The 22935-nt window shown below is 37.7% G+C and overlaps 1 protein-coding gene across 1 annotated transcript in view; it reads right to left on the bottom strand.

The window, feature by feature from the left end:
* LOC124159147 (neprilysin-1) overlaps positions 1 to 19272 on the bottom strand; it is a 154896-nt gene extending 135624 nt beyond the window's left edge. Inside the window, exon 1 of the mRNA XM_046534738.1 lies at positions 18458 to 19272. Within this exon, the coding sequence (XP_046390694.1) occupies positions 18458 to 18878 (421 nt within the window). The 5' untranslated portion in view covers positions 18879 to 19272. The remainder of the gene's footprint in view (positions 1 to 18457) is intronic.
* Between the last annotated feature and the right edge of the window lie 3663 nt (positions 19273 to 22935).

The following is a 22935-nucleotide window of genomic DNA, read 5'->3' as shown; positions in this document are numbered from 1 at the left end:
GGAGATGACTACGGCCAACGGTGTCCATTCTTTCAGAGTGTACGGTCATTATTTATAACAGTTATAATGCATAGTTTCTTTGTCATCATACAGCATCAAATAAATACCAGAATGCATAAAAGGTCATACAACGCACAAAATATATGTAGAGATTCATTTTTTTAAACTTTGAAAAATAAATCAAATCGTTTCCATTCTTTTAGGCTGCATGGTCATTATTTATACGTGTTTAATAGTTTATTTTTCGTCACATGGCATCAAATAAATACTATAATACATAAAAGGTAATCTAACTCACAAAATACTTGCATGTATATGTCATAGAGGAGCATTTTTTGAACATTGAAAAATAAATTAAATTAGATTTAATGCTTTTCCGCCGAATAGACTTCGTGAGGAGTTCTCGGGATCACCACCGGGTCAGGAACTGCATTACTGACGACGTTTCGTTGTCCGACTCGGCCATAGTCCTCAGTACCTGTAGTACCTGAGTCGGACATCTGAACGTCGGCAGTAATTCAGTTCCTGACCCGGTGGCGATCCCAAGAACTATTTACAAAGAAAAATAAAATCGTTTCCATTATTTCAGACTGCATGGCCATTATTTATAACCGTTATAATAGTTTCTTTGTAAACATATAGCATTAAATAAATACCAGGATTAAGTTAAATTAAATAAATACCAGAAAAGTCATGTTAACCACAAAATATATGTATATACCATAGAGATGGAATTTTTAAGCTTCGAAATAAATAAAATTGTTCCCGTCCGTTGCTTGTCCATATAGGTACTCTAAATTGTATTATGGTGTGATGTTTGATCGTGAAGTTAAAGCTGTTTAGTGAATATAAATTTTCTGCTCAGAGGATGCTTTGATAAAAGTTCGAAGCATTAGAAGCAGAAAAATTCGCTCGTTCACTGCTTTTTTTATTTTTGCCGATGATGGTAGCGTATCAAAAATTAAGTCACGCATATTTTTTCCGGTTTTTTTATAGTTTAATTTTTTCAATGTCAAAAAAATTAGGTTGACTAATTGACAAATTGCACTGGTCGAAAGGGAGTGATGCGTCCTCTTAAGCATAAAGTAGATGGTCACAAACTTGAGCAGTAACGCCATTTAAACTCTTCAGGAGGATCCTTGCTGACGGCGGGCATGCCCATGAGATTGCGAATTAAGGTATTAAGACTTTTTGGATGGTGCACCGTAGCTCATTATCCGCTAACTGCAACAGGAAAAATTCATACCAAAGTTTTTATTCGTGAAAATTTAATTACGTAGATATTTGCACTAAGCTGGGCGACAAAAATAGATGAAATCTTTATCTCAATGAAGAAGCAATAAACAAATTCCTTGTAAGTTAACCATTGGCCCAATTGAAGTCCCAGATTAACGATCATCATCATCGCTATTTGATATTATCTTTCATCGAGTTTAAAAAAATTAACCGATCTCGATTTTACGAATCGCAAGTTATGTTTATATATTGTTTTATTACTTTATGTTTGAATTCATTTGCCATTTTATACTAAAATAAAATATTTTATGTTACACCGATTTAGTATTTGAAATGATAATATTGTTTACATTAAATACGAAAAGAATTCAAACGGGACTCTGCTTTAGTTGGAAATTACGTGACAAATCGCTATTTCCTAATCGTCTTTGTTATTTTATTAACCTAAATCCTATAAATTAAAGGTAAAGTATAATTTCATTGAGTGATTTTTCTAAATAACTGAGTTTTTCGTATGGCACTTAATATTTCAATCAATTCAAAAGAAAACCTGATATTTTACGACTTTTGGTTAAAACTCTTTCTTCAAGTTTACGATGCGTTTAAACTGTCAACCTGTTTCAATGTTCAATGCTCAATTTTCAAAACCAAACTGTGTAAGGCCTGGAATATGACACTTACACCCTCGAAACTAGTCCACAGCATTAAGCGTCTGTGGAACTGCCAAATGGGTATTATGATTCTTGATACATTTTCGGTCAACAAAGTAACGCCTGGATACTCAAAAAAATTATCAACGATATTGCGCTAACAAACATGAGCTCAGGATTCTGAATTCAAAGAAGAGAAATGAACTTTAATATTCCAATTTCACATAGAACTAAGACTAAAAAGCTTGAAAAAATTACGATTGTAACAGCGCTTGCATAGGTCATTCTATCTATTCTACCTAATCATATAATAGGGACATCTCCATGATTCTATTCAAGAATTCGAATACGCACATCATGAACCCCGTCATAAAGAAGAAAAGAAGATGCCAAAGTTGCGTAACTGATGGCAGAGATTTCAGGAGGAAAGAAGAGATCAGGAGAGGATTTTAAAGAAAGCAGCGTGGAGCTTCGAAGTTCAAAAACTTTGGTGTACGAAGAAACTTGAGAAAAGAGGATGAGCATAAATCGGAAGCTCCAAGAGAAGAGGGTTTTAAAGGATACGAGGAAACTTATCTGACTGGCGAAAAGACAAATTGAGGAATTATTGCGTGTTAAGAGAAGGGGGGGAAGGATATTTTCACTGGAACAGAGCAAAGCGGAGTGTGTGGGTCGTCTGTTGTATGTGTTTGGACCCAAAATAAAACCCCGAGCAGAGAATAGCAGAGTAATAAAATAGGGTCTCCAAAAAATCGTAAAAAAAGTGTAGAGCAACCACTTTATTTTATATTTTATCACACTTACAACAAAATAAGGTAAGCAATATTGTACACGGCTCGTAATGGTGTTCTAGGCCTTTTTTCACAATTTATTTTTCAAAATATTCGAAGATAAAAATTACGCATTGTAATCTTATTCCGTATTTATTTGTGATCTAGTATGTAAGGTATGAGATAAATTAAATGAATAGTTCTTTCGTAGAATTAACGATTAGAAAATGGAATTATGGCCAATTTATAGAATTAAAAATCTTCATTACTTAATTTTCCATATAAAAAGACATGACTTGCAAAATAAATCAATATTTTAAAAAAGCCACCTATAAACAAGACTTGATGCAGACAATTACTTACTGTTACCTCAGCAAACTCGCATGTAACTTCGGCTTTGAAAGTTCTAATTTGAAATTGTTCCGAAAAACTTTTATTTATGAGCCCCTTTGAAAGGTCTTGGCGTCAGATTTTTACAATTGCGAGTATTATTGGCGAATTGCGCCGCGGCGAATAATTTTTCCATTGTCCAAATTCCTTTCTCTAAATCCAATCATGATCTCTTTGCTTGAAAAAAAACTGTAGTAGAGTAATGGGAAATGCCAAGTTCAAAGAAAAAGCAGAGTATCTTAGAAAAGGACGAGTTTTCTTCCTCGCAATCATTCAACGGATTTAATCCGTTGAATGATTTAAATAGTTAATGCTGAATACAATAAAGCAATATATAACGTGTAATCAGAAAAAAAACTTTTGGAGCCCTTACGGAAAGTTTGAGGATATGGCCTTTTCCTCCACAGATTGTTTTGTCCTAGGGGACAAGAATACTTGGGAGTCATTCTAAGAGCTAAAAGAAAGGCGACTGTCAAGATTAAAATCTATAAAAAAATTTTCTCAAAATGTTAAAAGGGCCCAAGCAATTCAAAATACATTAACAGATCTAAGTTATAACACTTTTTGTTTCTGTTTATCTCGAAGAAATGTACTCGGATACTTAGGTTACAAGTATCAACGCTTTTTATGGAAGAAACATCCCCCCTGCAGTTGTATATGTGATAATGAACCATCGAGGAACCAATGTAAAATATATTCAAATTTCCCCACTGGCATTCATTCCAATTTATACCTATTAAAAATAATTATTTGATCATAATCAGCCATTGAGCTTTCAATGCAGTTGGTAATATATGACGGAGATAAAAATTACGATATGAGATGGAAACGATTTTACCAACCTTTTATCGTGCTGGAAATTGTACCCATACAGTCGATTTCTTCTAAACATGTTGTTGCAACGATTTAAAAATATCACAGACGTAAACGGACTCACCCATTTAAAAGTAACAGGAAGGCAAAAATAAATGTGCTGAGTTTGAATTCTAAGTCAATCTATAATCTAAGTCTAATCAATAAAGATATCTTAATATGTAAAGATTAAACATAATTTATCGGTTTTAGATTTCCACACAAGTTAGTGTTTGCTTATTTTTACCACGCTTGTATCTGATATACTGAGGGAATCAGAATAACTTGCTTTATCCAGACAGACGCTTTTAAAACTAGTACTAAATATTGTAAAAATTTATTTTGAGGCGATGATTTTCATAATCTGTATGATATCTAACATAATGTGCACTTCAAAAATTTGCACATAAGACTTCGTTTTTTAGCGAAACGGTGTAACACGGTCGATCAATCAATTACCGATGATACCAAATTGCGAATAAAAATTTTCAGCAAACAATTTTAAGCTTCGAATGCAATTTGAGTATGCATCAAAAAGGGGTGGGGGTGGATATTAGATGCAACAGGTTTTCCTTCAATGGAGTACCCATCCTAAATATACGATTATCAGGACCCCTCTGTATTGTCGTGCAATACAATAAAGCTTAAACATGAAGAAATATCACAACCTCAATGATGAAAACGTTTTTCAAAATCCGAATTCTTGTCTGCATCACTTAAGAAAACGCATAACTGCCACTCAACCGGCCTTTTTTCGTAACTAATTATATTCCTTCAATTCTTACGCAACTTGAATTTTCGAAGAAGGTAGAGTATATCCTAATAAAAATTTTCCCGTCTATCAAGTTCGTAAATTTTAATTAAGTATATTCTTCGATATAAATTTTCATATTCGAAACATTTTAATGTTGATCGGGTCTTCCCTAAACTCCTTGAAAATTTACTCATGAACATGTTTTTTAAACGAGAAATTAGTCACAAAAAATATGAAATTCAACCCGTCGATGGAGAATCATGCGTTATCTTACAAAGTGGAGCTTTTATGTAAGTTTTCCCGCGCTTATTTACTATTAATATACAAATTTTCATATGCCACTTGGATTTTTTTAATTGAACCAAGTTGTTATAGTAGTGTCCTGCGAGTATCGTCATGACCTCATTCCGAGGGTTCAGTTCAAACTCTAGCAGTTCAGGCATTGACCAGAGTAACATCTAAATTCCTGGAACATAATTTGGAGAGTACATACTTGTCGCACTTCTGCATCAGGTGGGACGATGAGGTACGGCAATTTTAGTGTCTAACTGTCTAATACGTCCAACTGTCTAACTGCCTTCTGCCGGCGCAGAAATTACGCCCACTCGCGTTACCATTTTAATAACTAGTAACATAATAGAACTCAGAAAAAACTATATGTGGTATGACTTTATTGATAATTTACCGTTGATATAGATAAAATCTTAATTAATTACTTAATTTTAACAGTACTTATAGCAGTAGCATGCTACCATGTTGATTTAATTAAGTCATGTCGATCTTTCGGAAAAATAAACTTATTCTTCTGAACAAGCATTTAATTATAATTATCTTTCGTAAATGCCTAAATTAACGTTATTTTCTACCTTCTTTACTTCAAGAGGAACCTGCAACACTTCAGGACGTAATTTGGGGAGACAATTTTAAGCATATTTTCCATAAAAATGGGGTCGCAACTACAAAGATATGTGAGCTGTGGCAACGCAAACCTTTTTTGGATGCACTTTCAACAACAATTACTCTTTATTGGCAGAAATTGTCAAGACCACCATGTCAAAAAATAAATACCATTACAAAGCAGTTTATTTCACAATTTCATGCTTTCATTTTGCACATTCTAAGGCTGCATCAGATAGGAACTGAGGGCTTAAAATGTGTGCAGCTTGAGGTTTCCACGTCGTGTTCGCCGTCGAAGGCGATAAGGCTTTCTGTCCGGGTGTTCCCCGACGCGTGATGTGGCTTGAAGGGAACAGGCACGCGTCAAACACGGCATGCTTTCGATCAGTCAACCGAGTGACAAATGAAGGGAGGCGAGGCGGAAGGGGAAGGAGAGGGGGAAGCGAAAATTCCCAAGCTACGCTCCCGATGCATGTTTTTAAAGATGCGCTTCGCAGGGATGTTGGTTTTTTTGTAAGCGCGTGACTTTAACGCTTATTGCAAGGTGTTTCAGAAAAAATCTGCAATACTTGAAAGGAGATAATTTTAAGCATTTTTTTGGCCATAAACATGGTAGCAACTCCTTAGTTAAGCTTTGGCAACGCAAACATTTTCTTGGATGCACTTTGCAGCAGTAGTGTAACTATTGGGAGTATGAGGGGATGTTTCCCCCCAATGCCTCAGAGAAATCAAAAAATTATTTGAAAATCTTGTCTGGATTTGATATATAAAAACTGCATCTGCTAAAAGTTAAATTTTAAGTAAAAAAAATGATGTAAAATGCATTTTCCGGAATTTTATTTTTCGAAATTTTTCCTGAACTCCCTGTTTCCTGGGGGAGTTGCCCCCTCTAGCCCGACTCATCCCCTCCAAAGCATTATCCTTACGCCACCGCTTTGAGGTAACCATGGCAGCGGTTTTTCTTCGGTATCTAGACTGTATGACATTATATTTAAAACACTGGATTTTTATGGACATTAAATAATTAAGGTTGGACGAAAATATGCTTCTGTAATTTTCTGAAAAAATTAATCTTCAAACTTAATTAAACAACAGCTTTGAACGAGTATCAACAGTACGTTTACGCAAGCTCACCCATTTTGAAATTAATTGTTTCAGACAATTATAATAGAATATTTTCGTCCAACCTTAATCATCTAATGTCCTTAAAATTCAGAGTATTAAATTAATTTCGGAAAGGCTAGATGCCCAAGAAAAACCGTTTTCATGGTAACAGCAAAGTGCATTCAAAAACATGTTTGCGTTGCCATAGCTCAGTAACTAGGGAGTTGCGACCCCATTTTTATGGGAAAAAACTGGTTAAATTTTCTCTCCTACAACCTGAAGTATTGCGGATTCCTCCTGAAAATACCCGTATGACTTCTGAAATCGTTCTATAACAAAAAAAACCTTACGGAAAGACCCAAGTTTCATTTAAAATGACCCCCATAGACACATCATTCATCTCACGAATATTACAATAGTAATATATTATCAGGTTGAAATTTCCAGTGCACATTTAGCAGATATTTGCCAAAATTTGATTGAGCCTTAAAAACATAAAAAAATATATTTGTAAGTTTAAATCCTACCCCACTGGTATAAAAACGCAAATATTAAAAAAATTGTTTTAAAATATGCAATGCTAAGGAAATTTCAAAACTCGGAACAACTTCAAATGATGAAGACCTTAGACGTAGATACTTCAAGGCGCATGGTGTACGTAAAATTAAAAAACATACCAGTTTTACATGGGGGTATTTCAAATCTCCCTTTCCGGTCGCTTGCAGATTCAACTGTGACCTCAAGTTTGAAAATTATATGTCTGGGATAATGCTGAGGGTTAAACATACGCATTTTATATAGGTAAAACCAAATGTTCATGGAGGTATACCCTATGCACTCTGAAAATTTCAAAATAAAAACGTGAATTTTAACTAGTAATACGTTTAAACTATTAGAGAAAGAGTGATTTATCATCTAAATGGTGACGCATGTAAAATTCTCAACTTCATGAGAAAGCTCTGTGAAGAGGCTTAATTAGTTCTTTCAATAACAATGAAAACAGCTGTTTAAAGAAAAAAGCCTGTCATCGAATTGATATTTCGCGGAATAGAGGCATAAGGAACTGTTTTCTTTGGACAAAAATCCGACCCGGAGATTGATTTAAATATTTAAAGGTAATAGCCAATCACAGCTGTTTAAATTGCACTCCATCGGGACAAGGAAGCCATATCCTTTCCCTTGGGTCACTTCGCTCTCCGAGGATATTTGCTTGGCGATATCCAAGCTCTTCACCTCGATTTGGTCCCGTGACTGTGAGTAACCAAACAGTCTACCCACTCGACTTCACAGCGCAACGTAATCCCCCCGTTGTACCCAAAACGCATATAAAATATCCGCGAGACTTTTGAGAGTCTCACAGTAGTACAGTCTCCGCCCAGAAATTGGTATTTTCGTTTACTTCTAGTTCTTACAACTTAGTCTTCCTTTATATTTCATCTTGGATTTTAACAAGCCGATAAAATCTCGAGTTTAGTCTCCCTAGCACAGTGAAATTAACTATTCAAAAGAAAAATTGGGAGAAAAAATTATTTCTGTCCCAAAAAAGACAGTATTACAATTATTTAAGGATAAAAATATAAAAAACTAGCATACAAGATTTATTAAGGAAAAAAATCATGTTCCAGCAGTTTGAAAAAGGTAACTATACCAGTAAATCACATTACAGTTTAAATTTGAGCGTCTTGGCGTTTTCTAAATTTGACGTCATTTTATAAAATTTCAAATTTATACGGGAAAAATTTACAACACCACTCATTAAGACAAGTTTCTCGCGAAAGTAAACATGCATAAAGAATATTTTAACTCTTTCGCCATGCCTTCCAAATTGCTATACATGGCAAATAACTCCTAAATTTTCCCAAAAAGGTAAAAAAGAGCAATTCGGAAATGGGTGAAAATTCAAACCATATGGTGCTCCCCAGCACGCTCCACGCTTGAATTGTGGGCTGCGGAGAAGATAGAATCCAAATCAGGGGTATGCTGCGGAAATTCGTCATTTAATCGGAAAGGCTGGGGATTTAAAAATGCATAAACTCTCGCGAGAAATCTGTAGGTAAAGTCGTGAAAATATCGTAGCGAGTCGGCACAGGGTACGAAACCGAGATTGCTGGATTTTAAATATTCAGCGCAAGAGAGACTCCCCAAAGTCTTACGTCCTGGCCTTTCATTTTTCCGCCAAACACACGCACTCGGTGCGGAGAAAGTATGTGGAGAGAGAAAGCGCGTTTAAAACCGAGGAAAACTTAATCATCTCCGGCCCCAACCACACCGACGTACTCTTAGGTCGAATGGATTTAAAGTCCGAACGTTCTTGCTGGATGGCGCGGAAACATCCCATATTGAAATAATAATTTCCCAAAAAAATAAATAAAGTTCAATGCGACCTGAGTTTCAATGCCACTAGGTTATATTCAGGATACAACTGGTGATTATCGCAGCTAATTTAGTCATATGCTGTAGGTAATGCATCATCATTAGCCCGTTTCATACTTGAGCTATCACTTAGAATTATCTATTATTTATAGGGCAGGCACTTGTAAAAAAATGTCCGTTTTTTCATTGGTCAACAACATATAATATTCGTTTAACGAAACTCTCTACTCAATTCTCATATTTGCTAATCTTTTCACGTTAACCTTATCATCTACATCCTTCTTCACCATTTCCATGCAATTAATTCGAGGTGTTCCTTATCAGACCAATTGTCATGCAAATGTCTTCTTCAACAGGGCACCATAACACAAGGTAAGGTGCATTATGTTTTCTATATGATTCTTACATTTTTTACAAGGCTTCTCTTCCCTCCTTCTCTCCTCATTATCTACCACTAAGTATATGAAATTAGACTTCTAAGTAACTCCTACTACACTTTTAAGTAATAAGGAAGTTTATATTTATTATAAAAAAATCTCAACAACTTACGTTTTCAACATTGATGCTTTGTCCGCGTCCTATTTGGACGAATTTAGTTCCACTCAATCAATATTTTCTCGCTATGATGTGCTAGTTTCAAACTTGCGCTATCATATTTTAATGATCAGGATTAACACGTTTTTCAACCTTTCCCTATATCCCATATTTGTAGATTGTATCTCAGATTCAAAATTTTAATATTTTAGCGACCGGAAAATTTTGACGAGTGTCTGCCCCATAAATACCAATTGCAAGTTGTAGCTCAAGTTTAAAACGAGAAATTCGTCGCAAAATACTTTCAGTAATTTAGCAAAAAAATAATTTTCCCTAAAATAAATTTAATAAATAAAAATTAAACAAAAAAGATAGTTTATCAAAAATATTCGTTAAAATCCGCGGCCCATTTGAAAAATCGTCTTCTATTCGAAACAGATCTCCTATCATGTAAAAAAAACCGATCGTCGCCTACGCGATTTTCGAACCATAAATCGACTACCATTCTGAAGAATTAAATTAATAATCCTATTCCCCGGGCCAATTTAAGCCGAGAGAATGTTATTGCAGCAACTCGTGTCTTGAAACGTCGCGTTCGGCGACAGTGAGGTTTGAAACATAAGAAGACTCGAATTAGAAGCCATGATTTCCAAAACGGCACAAGCCCACACGGCAGTAACTTGGCATGAGTAGTTTTCATGCATTTCTTCGGGGTAAATGGAGCTATTGCTTCGATATTTTCGTATAAAATGCTATTACGTACAGAACTATATTTATTCCCGTGGAAGAGGCGCAGTTATGGTTTTGATAGTTTTGGTGATGCACAGAAAATAAAACCGATTCGCTCAAAAAAATTTTGCTGTATACACTTGCAATTTTCGGAATTCAGTATTCAATTGGATTGTAATAATAAAAGTAAAAATTCGTCTTTATTGAGCGAGATTGAGAATAGAATCCCATCTTCCATCTAATCCCTCGTCAAAAATTAAATATTTTCAGAGGAATATACTCATAAGTTACTCTTGAAAATTCGAATTAGGACAAAGGAGACATGGAAGTTTGCTTCAAAAAAATGCAAAGTGAACAAATTTACATTTACCAATGCAGGTATTCAGTGTGTGGCATTTGAAGGAGATGACAGTATAGGCCAACTTAGCCAAAAAGGAAGAATGGGGAATGAAAAATGGAGAGTAACCCAGCTTCGGCTTTAGCCTGTTCTTGACTCGAAAGGCACCTATGGGACCACGCCTTAAACGTCCCATTCGACGGACAGAGTTCCGTACTAGAGGTGTCCTCCACTAGGTACTCAAGCAGGAATCTGGCAGTCTGCAAAAAAGTCTCTGCCACCGCCGAAATTTGAACCCAAACCCGTAGGATGGGAGGCCAACATCAGCTACCCGACAAACACGATCTCATCTTCAACTGAATTCAACAACACAATACACTAGGAAAGCAATAGATTTTGCATTAGTAGTTGAATATCTTCTTATACACCAAGGATGAAGTTCGCTATGAAAAAAAATATCTGACTCATCCGGGATTCGAACCCGGATCTACCGATTGCCGCTCAGGTGTGCTAGCCAATTACACCACCAAACCATCTTCTCATAGCGAACTTCAACTTCATCCAGTGCTTTGATTATTTTTACAACAATGCAGAATCAGATATGGGAAAAAGTAGGTGAAAAAAGCCCATTACAATGGAAACGTTCTAGCGTATCATTAAGTGCGTATTTTTCCATTCCGCGTGCGAAAATCTGCGCCGCCGTGCAAATTCAAGGGGATGGGGTGTAGCGGTGCGCATGGATACGGCGCGGCGGGTGGGAGGGGGGGAGGTTGGAGGGGAAAACGGATCGAAAGGACACGCGTGAGAGACACGGGCGTGCGGGAGACGACGACGGCTGGGCAACCCACGGCAGTGGACATCTGCATGGGCCAGACGGCGACTCGACAATTAAACGGTCTCCCAATCGGATGAAGAAGCGACACGACCTCCCCCGATTGAGGAACGGCGATGGGTTTAGGAGCACGGTTCTCGCGAAAGCTTTCCGTAAATTTGATGATAAAGAAATGAAAATTCTTGTAGTACAAAGCGCACAACGCGTAGTTTTAATGCGGGGACACAAAAATGCAAAATGATGATGAGGATATGAAATTATTGCACACATAAATTTAACTTCTGTTGAAGTACAAACGTGGCAAAATTTTAAGTTTTTGTATTGGGTCGTGGAACCGAAATGCTTTGTTTTAATTCTCTTATTCGGACAGAGCTACTAATCTTGTGCTGTGCCCTACTTTGTTTTTCTTTGTTTTCGTTACATTTGGCAGCATTCATGGACTACTGTATTTTTATTTATATCTGCATATATCCATGTGAAAATGTCTATTCTTATGTCATGTTGGCTGTGTTTATCTGGGGTGGGATCGCAAAAAAATAATGTTTTTGCCGCTTTTAGTTAAAATGCGGAGATAAATTAATGCAAAATGATGATATTCAAATGAAAATTTTTGTTGACTCCCAAGCAAAATGGATTTCGTTACTTGGCTGCCTGATGTGAATTCACAAGGTTTTGTGGTAGCAAGCCGGGAGTAAATATAGGGTGTTTCAGAAGGAATCTGCAATAATTCAGGAGGTTCGAGAGACTATTTTAAGCATTTTTTGTCCATAAACATGGGGTCACAAGTCTTAAGTTACCGAGCTATGGCAACGAAAACATGTTTTGGGTGCATTTTGCAGTTACCATGAAAACGGTTTTTCCGTTATATCCAGCCTTCTCGACATTTTACTTAATACTCTGGATTTCCAAGGTCATTAAATAATTAAGATTGGACGAAAATGTGTGAAAAACAATATTCTGAAGCAATTTATCACAAAATGGGTATCGTATTATAAATATTGCTCAATACTCTTGTTTAAATAAGCTCAAATCTCAGTTGTTTTAGACAATTACAATCTCACATGTTCGTTCAGCCTTAATTAATTAATATCCTTAAAAATCTTCATTGATTCTTCTTAATCCATACTCAATTTCCGATTTCAAATTTAACTACCGATAAACATTTTTCCCGTATAAATTTGTTTTTGCCATCTTATAACATAATTTGCATTATGCCCTTCAAAGACTAATGAAGGCAGTAGAAATGTCAATAAATTGAAATAATTATTATCCAAATGTATGATGGATACGGTATTAAATAAAATGTCGAAAAGGCTGAGTACCCGAGAAAACATATTTTCATGGTAACTTCAAAGTGCATTCAAAAATATTTTGCGTTGCCATGGCTTAGTAACTTATGAGTTGTTTCCCCATGCTTATAGACAAAAAAATGCTTCAAATTTTCTCCCCGACCATCTCCAGAAGTACTGCTATTTCCTCCTGAAACACCCTATATACTATGTGATGTTTCTCCTCCAACCACCACCGAAATTTTATATTTATTTTTAAATATTAATATATAAAAATTACAATATGTAATTAAATTTGCATAAAATAACAACGTTCTTCTGTCGAACTAAAAAGAATAAAATAATATTTCTAAGGAACAGACGGAGTCTCGAAATAACTTGCTTCATATACAACGGAAAACGTTGTGCGCATGTTCCAGTAAAACGCTCAATTTATACTCGACATCAATTTAAATGCAAATACGTGTAGTGGAACATGCGCACAGCGTTTTTCGTCGATTTCTAAGAAATTCATTTGGAGACTCTGTCAGGCTCAAATAAGAATATAATGTCTCTTGATAATTATTGCAGATGTGTCGAATGAACTCCTTTCTTCTAATGATCACACCCAGCGTTACCGTCGGGTTTTGGTGGAAATTGTTTCGACTATCTACATATTTAATTATAAATTCTGAATAAAAATAGAGATGCAGTTTCAATCATAAATAAAAATGCTTGAATATTGCATTGCTATCTGGTTCTGAGTTGTTTCGAAAATTTCTTGAATCATCCTGATAGCTAATGGGAAAGTGGATTAAATCGAGTTGCAAGATTTGACCCGGACAAGACGACAAACAACCAAGCGAGGTAATGAAAATGTTGTAAAAAAAATTAAAAACTAAGCACCTTAATCTGAATTATTTTAACGGGAAATACGCGATGGCAAAGCTACAGCATGCAGGGATACTAAGTCGTTCTTCATATTTATTTTTATATTTGAAAATAAAATAACAAAGGGTGTCCTCATTATTTGAAATTACCTTACGGTGTTCTTACTCATTTCCTCTCAAATATATTTGATCTATTTCCGCAGCTGTTGCGAGCTACTGGTATATGAACAAAAACAATGAAAACAGTTATGGGACAAAAATAAAAAACTGAGAATTTTTATTTTTAATAACAAAATACTGAGGTATTCGAATCGCCATGACTACGATCTGTCTCCGTGAACTTAAAATAAACTTTTCAGAGGATTAGGAAGGAAACACGCGCAGAACAACCGACAGGAGCGTCGCCCTACATTTGAGTGACTGGCTACATTAAACACCCAAAAAAACGTGCATGAAACTAACGTGATTTCATTCAAAGTAGCCATTATTTTTCTCGATGATTTTCCAGTCGAAAAACCGTTTCGAATCTCCATTCGAAACTTTGCGATAGCGACTGGTGTGTTTGATGGGCGTGTTCCATTATGTGGGTAATTATCATCGGATTCTTCGCTCCGGCTGCGGCACTCGACGTGGCATTCACCGTAGTATTCCATCGTCGCTCGTCATTCTAAATACAAATGGATGAGCGAATATAGATTGAAAGTGTAATTATTAGTAAGTTTGTGTGATGAACTGCAGTTAAAAAATGGACTCATCGCATCGTATATACAAATATCGAATAATAAAGTTTAAGAACTGTTATTAACAATTGGCAAGTTATCATGCCCCACAGATTAAAACCCGTTTTAACAAAATTGAGTGATATTTGAGTATTTTATTGAGAACGATTTTAGCATAAATGTCTAAATGCCAATAATATGTTATTACCTATCACGATGCTTAAGAAGCTTCAGTGCAACAGGATTTCGGCTGATCCAATATTTACGATTCCGGTTATTTGACAGCAAATGGATAGACAGACTAATGATATTATCATAACAGTAAATTAATTTCTCGTAGCAAACAAATGTTGACTGGATTACACGGTGCCTCATTCATGTAAAAATCAAACTTGATTCCATTCTTTTCAATACGTATAAAAAGGGTAATTTTCTGTATTATTAATCAAAAATCCATCAAGGCGCGACAAAGATCGCGCTCTGATTGCTCGATAGCAAGTACCTTATTCTGAGAAAAAAATTCATCACCCTACATTTCTACGAAAATGAGAACTTGAAGGGAGTTCCCTACACCTCGGTTAAAAGGGTCTATGTAGACATCATCGAGTCATTTATCGTAGCGTAGCATTGAAAATGGGACAGTTTTATGTTCTCAGTCATATCTTAGCAAAATATGCATCTGTGCTGGTATTACGAGACATTTCAGTGCTAATGTTGAGACTTGAAAGCAACGTTTTCCCCCATTTTCCAAAAGCTTTCATAAAATTCCTGGGCAAAAAAATATGCATCACATAACAGCTGCAAAGGGTTGACCCTTAACGTACGCCTGCGTTATGCCGTAACAGCACGCGTTACGGCATATATAAACACGAAGCTGGATAATAAAATGCATGACCGTATATTCCGAGCCCATTCACTCTTCCCAAACGTTCCCAAAGAGTTGTATACGGCGTAAAAAAAATATGCTCTACATTCGTTATGAATAAGGCATCAAACTACCCAAAAAAATTAACTCTCTCTCCCTTAAATTATAGTGGTTTCAGAGCCAGTATACAAGTAACAAACTGAAAATATTGCCATATTTATTTATTCCAAATCCCAAATTGTTACCTACTTGCATAATAAAGTCCTAATCTCATGCTGCTGAATTACCTTTCTTGATAAATGTTTGCAATTTGTTCAGTCGGAAGCTAGCATTTGTATATAAAATACTCAATTTCCGATTTCAATTTTAACCACCAATAAATATTTTCCCGGGATATATTTGTTTTTACCATCTTATAACATAATTTGCATTATGCCCTTGTAGGACTAATTAAAGCAGTGGAAATATCAATAATTTGAAATAATTATTACCCAAATGTATGATAGATACGGTTTGAATGTGGGGAGAAACGAATATTTCTTGGAAGAATTAAGATCATTAGTGCGGCGCCATCTGAAGAACACTTGAGATTCAGCATTCAGGATGCCTGAGGGTACGGACCTCTCGACCCATTTCGTTAAGAATTGGCCCCACTTTAAACTCTGGCTTCCTCCCCCATCGTGCTTTTGCTATCATTATAAATGAACGCGTGTTGCTCTGCAGATACCCCGAAAGTTCTCATCAGGTACTCACAAGAAATCCGATAGATGTCCCACGCAGTAATTACAGATTCCCCTTTTTATGCTCTTTTAGGAAAGTAGTGAAGTACCCAAGATAGTGACTGCTTATAAATAAAACCAATTGATTGTCAATTGATTTTTACAAATGAATAAAGAGTTAAACTTGGATATTTTTTCTCATTTTGCTGTTGTGGCTTTTTACATGCGGTTTAGTCACTTACCAATTATGCATTAAAGTGAGTGAAGTAAATTGACGAAAATCTTCATAATTTTGTAAATAGAGAAATATTCGTTTCTCCTCGCATTAAAACAGTTTCCATCATCCTTTTGGATAATAATTATGTCAAATTATTGATATTTATACTACCTTAATTAGTAGAGACTTTATGCCTCCATTATATGCAAATAATATTACTCCCAAAAACGCTAATCCATGGCGTATGGATACTGTTTCTCGCTAGAAATGTTTTTCTCGACATTACGCGAAGTACAGATATCAAATGAACTCACAAGAAAAACCATAACAACGCAACTCAAATATCATAAAATAAATATCTGGAGCAATCATCCAGATATTTAATTTTTTAATATCCAGGCGCTTCCAGATTTCCTAAAACAGGGTGCTGTTATAGTTTCCGGGTTTTCACCCCGTTGCCTGATGTTTGAATACGAAAGTTTCGCAGGCAATACTACCAACATATTCAAGTCCGAATTGTTTGAGGACTTGAAGAAGAAGACTTCTAAACAACGCCACATAAACCAAGAAACCATGAAAGCATCTACTATCTACTCACGGCAGAAGCCTTCACAAGTGCTACATCAATGGTAATGTAAGGGAGCGCCCCTCCCCCGCCACCGAAATAAAAACAACTTTTAGCGTCTATCTACCGTCTTTCACTGAGAACTATCGCAGTACTTCTTAACCTCGTGCTGATACTATCATTCGATCTGTTTTTTATTTCACGAGCAATTTAAGCATAAGTATCATGGGGGTAGTTATTTAAATTACTCTAAGGACACTTAAACCTGATTTTTTAAATTTTCCATTGGAGAAAAGGCGGAACTGCAAAAAATTTAATCTGTGCCATAAAAACACATGAACAATTTCATTAGAAAAAAAGACGAAATTGCAAAAAAATAATCTGTGCCATAAAAACGCATGATATTTTTAAATGAAAAATAAAAGAAATAGTCTGCAAAATTAATAAACATGGTAGAATACCGAAAATCCATAATGTGCCCTAAATTCACCTTTGACTAAATTAGCTGTCAAAGCGTTCCACTACAAATAAGTTTCGAGAAGTTAAAACGCAAAAAATAGTGTTTTATGTTGATAGCTCTAACAAAGTAATTGCAACGTTATTTTGACGTAATCTGAAGCTTACTGCTATCATCATGTAACCCCCGACGAGTAACTCTCGAAACTTCGCATGACATTCAAAATATTGCCGTTTAAACCTCTCTCAAGAGAGCTCTCTACCTGTCTTTGATTATTGCTATTAGCAGGACAGACCTAGCCAATGGCTTTTTATAGACGCCTTAAAACTATGTTTTCTCATTAAAAATTGTCAACCGCTTCAGAAGTTGGAGAAATGACTTCAACTTCAAAAAGTATCCTCTGGCGCTGTTATTTGCATTAATTGAAGATTCAAAGAATGAGAACTTACGGATTGAATTTCAGCGACGTAAATCGAAAGCTAAGGAGCCCTTACATATCAACTTGTCTAGGCCTGAATACGCGATACATTAACTCGTAGGAGTCCATACCAGCATAATTACGCGCATGATTTGAATGGAGCGGAACTTGTTTGAATAGATGAACCGAATAAGATCAAGGTCTATTTCTCTTCATAAAACCGTCCAATTTCGGTGGGTACTAAGTGAATTTTTGCGTTCATTCTCGTCTCCTGCATTGACACTAAACTTGGATGCGATAATGTGTAGTATAGCCGGGTCCTAAAAAGGGCTGGGCGCTTTATTCCCGCTAAAATTGGTTGTATTTTCTTACTTGTATGACGTATTTCTTGCTTATTAGCGACGGTATAATAATAAAAAAGTCAATCCTTAACAACACCTATCTCAATTGAAAATAAATAAATAAAAACTTTATTTATTTTATTTATAAGAAAATTCTGAGGTTTTATTGTAAAATTTGAATCCTAGGTGTATGTTGAAAGGTTATACCTCGGCCTCTTCTCGCCTTGAAAATGTCAGTGTGACAGCGTTAAGTTTTTCACTTGGAATACGCTAGGAAAATTAGGCTGTCGAGCGGGTTACATTAGGCAATCTCGATAATATTCTGACAGCGCTAACTTTCCAATGAATATTCTACGGACCGTAACCAAACTTTCGGAAACAACGAGGGTAGCATAGGAGTAAACATTCCCGCTCCCCCTCCCCCACTAATTTATCAACAGCTGCTCCTCCACCCACCTTCCCCTCCGCAAACACACCACCCCCTCCCCTTCTCTCACACACACCCACTCTCAACACACACCAACCACGCCGTGCACTCACCGTAGTACTCGCAGCGGGGCTGGCTGAGGTGGAACACGGCGCACAGGTACGACACCCCCAGCACCGGCAAGATGAGCGCGGCCGCCACCAACAGGACCCTCCAAGGGAGCGAGAGACTCTGGGAACCCCACGAGGGAGCCGCCGTTGCCCGTTGCGCCGACGGGTCCCACCCCGAAACCACTGGCTCACCTTCGCGGCCCACGGAGACGACGCACGGGGAACCCGCGGTGACTCCGGCCCCGGCCGCCGAGGGGTCGTCCGCCGCCGCCGGATTCTCCCGAACCCTGAGCTCGAGCGGGGAGGCAGGCAGTCCGCCGTTGGCGGCCGCGGCCGGCGACGAAGCCGAGAGGTTCGAGGCGACCCGTCCGGTCGAACTGGTCGGCGAGGCCGCCTTGTCTTCCTTCTCCCCCACTGCCGACATTGTCTTTTCCCCGCACTCAACAAATGTTTTCTCCTCTTCCACGCGGTCAACACGCTCACCTATCGTCGTCTAATGGGGCAGCCTCGTCTGATTCGTGTGCTCGTTGGACGCGGCGCGACTATCGCGGTGTCTCCCCGTGCCCCATACTATTGGACGCGCGGCGGCGGACGACTGGCGCGGGCGGGAATTCCGGTCGGGCCGCGGTAACCACACCGACTCATGCGTCCCCGTGGCGGGAGTATGTATGAAAAGAGCGGCCCTTGTTCCCCCCCTTTTCCGTCCCTGCGCCGCTATGCGAAGGGGGTATATATATATGTGTGTGTATGTCGGGGCTTGGGGATTTCCCCCCTCGTTTTTTGTCACTCCAGTGGAAAAGGGGAGTATGGGAGGAGGATTCTGCCAGCCCGTCTCTCTCTCTGTTCTTCTACGAGCCCCCGAGGCGAGCACAGCTACATGTGAGGGGAGGAAATAAGAGTCGGTGGTGGTTCGTTTTTGCCCTTCACCTCCGTGTGGCGCCCCCCCCCCCCTTAACCCACCCCCTTTAGACTCGGGGCACGCGCTGGCATCTCTACCCCTCTATCCCCCCCATCTCGCGTCCCACCCCTAATACTCTGCCACCCCCCACCCGATACTCTCCTCCCCCTCAGGCCTCTCCGCTACAGTTCCCCCACCCCAGGACACCGGTCGCCAATGCGCGCACTCCGAGACTTTAAAGTGTACCTACTCTCTCCCCTAAAACTCCCTCTCTTCCGTCCAAAGTTCTCAGATACGTTTAATGTTGATAAAATTGCTTTTTTTTACAAATATTATTTACTATCACATACGAGACTACATCGAGAACTGTGTGTCGGGAATACAGTGTACCTACTTACTCTCAAGTCACAAGTTTAAATACTCCCTAAATACAGGGTTATCACAAAGGAATGGTGGGTTTTTGAGCGTAGTTCAAATGGAGATAGAATTACTTAACAGTTTATGTTTTTTTCGAATTCGTAGTATCAGACTGTTTTCGTACATAGGTAATGAATAAGTTTCATCCGTTCACCCTTAGACACTCGACAAGAGAGAAACCCGGCGTCGACATTTACCTACACATGGGGACCGCGGCTTAACGTCCCATCCGACGGACGCAGTGCTGCAACTCAGGCACTCAAGCGGAGATCGGGCAGCCTCTGAAAAATCTCTCTCACCCTATCCCTACTATCTTCTCATGAATTACTAAAACCGCAGCATTCTTTTACGATAACCCTGTATAAAGCGAAAAATTGTACATTGAAACAATTTTTTTACAAATCTCTTTCAAAAATGCATGCTCAAATTTATTTTCGCATGTGCACGAGGATACAATAACCGTTTAAATTGCTTCAAAATTATCCCTACATTTAAGCCATTAAAATTGTTTTTATGGAATAAATTTTACTTGCATTAACGTGCGAGGAAATATCAGAGATAGAAGGGAATATTGTGTACCAACTTTCTCTTAGGTTAGAAGCGTCTCCTCCCACCCTAAGTTTTCCCTAAATTAGGTACGCCGATGAAAGAATGTTTATTTTCCATAAATTTTATTTACTTTTACATCCTGGAATACTTCGAGAGCAGTGAATGGAGGGTATAGCATATTTACTTACTTTTTCTTATGCCTGAACCTAATCCTCCCACCTTCACTTCTCCTTACCAATGTCACGAAAAAAATCATTACTACCATTTTTTACAAAAGCCTTTTTTTATCTTTCTCCGTATTTTTTTTCAAATGCACGCGAGAATATGTCGATACTTATATTGTTTAAAAGTTCTCCTTACGTTTATCGCTTATAAGGAGTTCGCTCATTTTACGTAAATTTTATTTCCATACATGAACGAGAGTTAGGTAGAGCGCGGTGGCCTAGTGGGAAGAGCGTTTGGCTACTAATCAAAAGATTTAGTATTCAAATCTCGTGTGACCCCTTCGGACTTCCCACATATAAATCCTGAAAGTGCGAGATGGCCCACGGAAATGATCTGACTCCCCTTACCCAAAACGTGTGAAATTCACATGCCCGCAGCTTAATCCGGGGTGAGTTCTACGCTCACCTATCCAAACCATCGTAATGAATTTTAACTGGGTGAGTGACACGAGGGTATGCAGTCGCCCGTATTTTCCCAGCCAGTTTATACGCCCTATATTCCGGAAAATATATGTCTCTTATTTCCTCTAAATTTTATCGTATATGAAGATTGGAAGGACATTATAGCATGGAGAAAGGAGTGATCTGTTACGGTAGTAAGGTATTGGAGATGACGGTGATAAAAAATCTACGGTGGAAGTAGTCGACATGTAACTGCGACAATCATGCAATGTTGATAACAACTGTTCATTTATAACTTTTCCTCTCATGTGCAGAATCTTAAAAAAGAAACAATGATTTCTCATTGGACCAAGCTGAGATGAAAATCGATGAAGTAATGTGAGACTGAAAAGGTACTCCGATTTAATTATTTCACTGAACAAAATAATCCATTGCGACGGTCTTTTTGCCTTAGATACCTGGAAGCGTTTGAAGAAGTTCCCTTTTTCGTAATTTATATGATAATAGATCTGCTCAAGAAATATTTTATATCTCCCTTGCAAGTCCCAAAGTTTCAAAGAATTTTTTGATAAATGGTAATTTTGTTCAGTTGTCGAATATATGCAAGAGAGGAGAGCCCCTTAGCCACCCCCTTGCCCCTATCCTGGATCTGCTGCAGGGAGGTTTATTTCAGGAAGATATTCGCAAAGAAGGGAAATACATTGGCTCCCAAAAAACCATATTCTATCCAAAGATGATACAAGATCAAGGTATCAAGAGGGTTCGAAGTTTATCACAAAGGTAGCCAAATCTTCCAGAAAAAAATAAAAGGAATTTGATTCACCAGCATTCAGCATAGAATAATCAAATGTGCAAGCAGATTTCATTCTCCTTCGAAAAATTAAGGCAATGAACGAAATCAATTGAAGGACAAAGCACATGAAAAAATAAGAGAAATAAAGATGTGCCCCCTTCGAGAAAGATAACTGTATACTTGCCATTCATTGATGGATATCCCGTCTAAATTGGAAACCTACGAGGCAATTCATGCGTGCAAAAAAGGTTCGGTCTCTGTGTATTTTTGAGAGTTTTATGCAGTTCTACCTGATGCAAAAATATAATGTTCAAACGAGGTTACAAGGCATCATTTCCGGGATCATAAACTCGGAAGTTACGCAAGCAACACACAGAGAAAAAAAAGAAATGAGAATTACGTACTGAGAAAAAAACTTCTAATTTCGACACTCAAACTGCAAATTTTGACGTATATTTAACGTTTTCCATCTCTTCACCTAACAAGGGTAAATACCCGTCAAATTACATAATAATTCTGATTATAAATAAGGAAGAAGCGTTAAATCCAGCCAAAAGTACCCTTATGGTGAGGTGTCATTATTTAAAATAACTTACCTTTGTCTTACATTTTTCTTACACATCTCCCCCTAAGACATAATTTATGCGCTCTGTTGCACTGAAAAAGACGTAAAAATTTCTTTGCGTAGATTTTTACCTCAGAGATTTGAAAGAAGAAGAGCTCGCTTCACTTGCCTTTTCAAACCAACAGCAAAATCGCACGTCAATTCTCGTTGAATTCTGTCATGGAACACAGCGTTTGTCTTTCCTGTTCTTCATCTTAGCATCTCAAAGCTTTCCCCCTCCGTCGAACACTGGAAAATTCAACTTCCTGTCTTCATCTCCCGTCACCTTCGCGAGAATTCTTCGGGCACCACCCCTTCTCTCCCTTCGTACGGCGACCAAGCCAGTTCACCCCCTCTACGAGTAGAACCCACCCGCCGTAAGAGGGCGCATCGCTCCCGCTCGAATGATCTTTTTTAGTTACATATTACCTGTTTATTACTCACGCTATCATCTTGAAAGTTTCTAAGCACAGTGTTCTCTCGGAAATCTGATACGTATCGGACCAGAGCACGGCTGGATTACCGAAAACGCCGGAACACTGGAAATAACTAATAATGTCGCAATAAAGCGGCATAAGCTGTGTTTCATTGTAT

Source organism: Ischnura elegans, chromosome 5 (genome assembly GCF_921293095.1).
Source record: "Ischnura elegans chromosome 5, ioIscEleg1.1, whole genome shotgun sequence".
In the NCBI taxonomy this organism is placed as follows: domain Eukaryota; kingdom Metazoa; phylum Arthropoda; class Insecta; order Odonata; family Coenagrionidae; genus Ischnura; species Ischnura elegans.
This window is presented reverse-complemented; position numbering and strand designations above follow the sequence as displayed.